The following is a 3,730-nucleotide window of genomic DNA, read 5'->3' as shown; positions in this document are numbered from 1 at the left end:
CCACCTATCGTCTCGACCTGAACCACCTCCGGCCGCCAACACTTACAGTAACCACCCCCAACTGCCTCCACCTTTCAGATCTAAACCACCACCAAACGTCCAGCAACCAACACAAACAACCGCCTCTTTTAGATCAAAACCGCCGTGACTTTCAAAAACCACCGCCACTTTCAAAAACCACCACCAACCGCCGCCACTTACAGAAACCACCATTAACCGCCGCCACTTTCAAAAACCACCACCAACCGCCGCCACTTTCAAAAACCACCACCAACCGCCGCCACTTACAGAAACCACCACCAACCGCCGTCACTTTCAGAAACCACCACCAACTGCCGTCACTTTCAGAAACCACCACCAACCGCCGCCACTTTCAAAAACCACACCAACCGCCGCCACTTTCAAAAACCACAATTTATTTTAGGTGTTCAGCTCCCGGGAAGAATTGATGAATTGGGTAAAGAACGTGGCATACTCTGTTGGTGTTGTCACTGTCACCAAAAGATCGAACAGTTATCTTAGTGGTTTCGTGTATAAAGTTGTACTGATGTGTGATCATGGCGGCAAATATAAACAGAAGGGTTCAATTAGAGCTCCCCGCACAAGAAAAACTGACTGTCCATTTGAATTAGAAGTGAAATATTCAGATGAATATAATTATTGGACTTTAGCAGTCATATGTGATGAACATAATCATCGCCCTTTACAAAGTATGGAGGGTCATCCATATGCACAGCGGTTAACTCAAGATGAGTTTAGTTTGGTTGAAGAATTGACAGCGATGAATATGCCCCCACGTGATATTTTATCAATCGTTAGGGAGGGGAATCTAAGTAATGTGTCTACAATTAGTACGATCTACAACGCACGCACTAAACTTCGCATGGCCGAGCAAGTAGGCAATTCTCCAATGCAGGTTCTCATGGCTATTTTTTTTTATTTTTTTTATAAATCTTGTCATTTTATTATAAACATTCAAACGTACAATGCAGGTTCTCATGGCTCTTTTGCATTCTAATAATTATGTTTATGAATTTTCTACAACTGCTTCGAATGAACTAGAAAATCTATTCTTTGTGCATCAAACATCATTCACTATTTGGCGTGCATTTCCACATGTGTTGATTATCGATGCCACGTACAAGACCAACTATTACAATTTGACTTTTGTGGAGATTGTTGGTGTAACGTCGACCAACAAGACATTTTCGATAGCTTTTGCATTTATACAAAATGAAAGGACAGCTAACTATACATGGGTCTTAAATTGTCTTAAGTTGACTTTAGACTGTTGCATGCACCCACGTGTTATAGTTACTGACAGAGAGTTGGCTCTAGTAAATGCATGCAAAGAGATTTTCCCAGATGCAGCTCAACTACTTTGTAGAATTCACATCAGTCGGAATATTTTCGACCACTTTTGGCAAACTATCAAGTCAACACGTGATTGGAGCAACTTTAATGAATTATGGAGTAAACTAGAGAATTTTACAACCATAGATTCTTACACGGAAAATTACAATCAACTTCAGTCATTTTTGACAAAATATCCACGTATGTTTTCTATATTCGCATTTAACATTTTTTTTTAATCTCCCAACGTATATTTTTTTTTTCTTTTTATATTTCTCATACAACTTTACGTTACCATTCAGGTGTTCTTAAGTATTTGAATGAAACTTGGTTGGAAAAATACAAATAAATGTTTGTGTCTGTGTGGATTGATCGACATCTCAATTTTGGAAACAATAACACCAATAGAGTAGAAAGTCAACATGCGGTCCTAAAGAAATATTTGAAATCCAAAAGATGCACTTTGCATGAACTTGTGGGTTGTATTAATCGTCTGGTTCAGTCTCAACATACGGCGATCAAAGCAAGCTTCGAAAAAAGCAGAATTGTCCGCTATCAGAAGCACAATCTACGATGTTTCAAACTGTTGCATGGTTTTGTTTCCAATGAAGCTCTCAATAAGATTCTTACGAACTATCATCAAGTAGACCCTTCAAATTGTGATTGTCGACTTCGCAACAGTTGTGGGTTACCATGTTCTTGTGAACTTTCGAAGTACATAAATTCAGGTAAGTATAATCCGATAGATTTATTTTTATAATTTCTTTAAAAGTTGTATATACAGTACTTATTTATTTTTTAATGCAGGTCAATGTATTTCATTGGATTCGATTGACATCTTTTGGAGAAAGTTAGATTTTTTACCGGCAACATCTGTGGAAGATGATGATGTTAGTTGTGGGAGTGTACTGGAACATTTAAAAGAAAACTACAACAAGCAATCCAAAGTTGGAAGAAAGAGCTGGTTAAGAAAGTTGAAGAATATATTCAGTCCAAGTACAACCGACATTCGGGAACCGTGAGTTCAAAAAAATACCCGTGGACGACCAAAGAAATCGCAACAAAAAAGGCGTGTCGACTTTTCCTCAACAAGATATAGTTCTTCAACCATTCCCGATTATGTCAATTCGGGTTATGAGCCGGCCAAACATAGCTGTTTCGAATTTGACCTAAATGAGGTCCCAACTGATAAGTGTTTCGAATTTGACCTAATTGAGGTCCCAGCTGACAGCTGTTTCGAATTTGACGAAGGCCCACCCATGAGTGGTTCAAATTTAATGGATGATATTCTGGAAGTCTTTCATTCAAGCCAACCATTCTTTCAAGATCCTTTTATGAGCCAAAGTCAACACCAGAATGCATACTATCCGGATTCATATGTGTATACAACCGAAACCCACAATCCACATCCATATATGTACCACAATCCAGATCCATATATGTATACACCCGAAACCCAAAATCCAGATCCAAGTATGAACGATAAAGATTATTTAATTGATCAGGGATTCGAAGATTTTATTCCGTATATCACACATGTTCAGAATGTACTAGGTGATGGAAACTGTGGATTTAGAGCGACGGCTGTTTGCATTGGGCGTCATCAAGATGATTGGCGTCAAATTCGTATGGATTTATTGGATGAGTTATCTGTGCATAATGCAAGATACACTGCAATTTTTAACTAAGAAGGCGTACAATCACTTCAGTACATGCTGAATCACTTTGAAGGAGGATTTGCAGATCCGCAATATTGGATGACTATGCCAGAGACTGGGTTACTCATTGCTTCAAGGTATAATGTGGTGGTTGTTTTCTTGAGCAAAGATGGGAAGACAACGTGCTTTTCGCTTTTTACTAGCCCACCAAGTTCACAACCACATGATATTTGTGTAATTGGACGAGTCAATCGTAATCATTTCGTGAGACTAGTGTTACAAGGAGATTTTCCAGTACCTCCTACGCATCCACAATGGTCTAGTCACGCATTTGATCGGGCATGGGAAAATCCTTTTTTGGATAGACAAAATATGTACAACCTGATTAAATTCCCTAGACATAATTCAGTAGGTGTGAGAACTTGTATTAATATTGATTAAGAAAATGATTAAAATATTTTATTATCTATGAGTATTATTTATATCTTCTATTATTATGTATCTTCTACTATTATCTATAATTATATAAGGTGTATGTTAATGATTTATTATATTTTTAGTGTTTCAATTGCAATAAAATGTATGATATTATAAATAAAAATAATGAAATACAATAAATACATACATATATATATAAAGAAAAAAGTAATAAGACAACATGATTATCAAAGTAAACTAAAAATAAAAAAATAATAAGACATCATGATTAGTATATCATG

At 37.0% G+C, this 3,730-nt stretch overlaps 1 protein-coding gene across 1 annotated transcript; it reads left to right on the top strand.

The window, feature by feature from the left end:
• The first annotated feature begins 448 nt into the window (after nucleotides 1–448).
• LOC122588797 lies at nucleotides 449–3,041 on the top strand. The gene is made up of 5 exons (XM_043761007.1): nucleotides 449–916; nucleotides 993–1,337; nucleotides 1,856–2,081; nucleotides 2,161–2,371; nucleotides 2,453–3,041. Exons 1-5 carry the CDS (start codon nucleotides 449–451, stop codon nucleotides 3,039–3,041), a joined length of 1,839 nt encoding a protein of 612 aa, XP_043616942.1.
• Nucleotides 3,042–3,730: the final 689 nt, after the last annotated feature.

Source organism: Erigeron canadensis, chromosome 1 (genome assembly GCF_010389155.1).
Source record: "Erigeron canadensis isolate Cc75 chromosome 1, C_canadensis_v1, whole genome shotgun sequence".
NCBI classification, from domain to species: domain Eukaryota; kingdom Viridiplantae; phylum Streptophyta; class Magnoliopsida; order Asterales; family Asteraceae; genus Erigeron; species Erigeron canadensis.
Note: the sequence above shows the minus strand (reverse complement) of the source record. Positions and strands in the feature narration are given on the sequence as shown.

Bases quoted from the DNA above. Each gene is read 5' to 3' on its own strand.
- LOC122588797 (XM_043761007.1), top strand. From the start codon at position 449: ATGAATTGGGTAAAGAACGTGGCATACTCTGTTGGTGTTGTCACTGTC. The intron at 917-992 runs GTTCTCATGGCT...CGTACAATGCAG, and splicing joins TAGGCAATTCTCCAATGCAG to GTTCTCATGGCTCTTTTGCA. The intron at 2,372-2,452 runs GTGAGTTCAAAA...AACAAGATATAG, and splicing joins ACAACCGACATTCGGGAACC to TTCTTCAACCATTCCCGATT.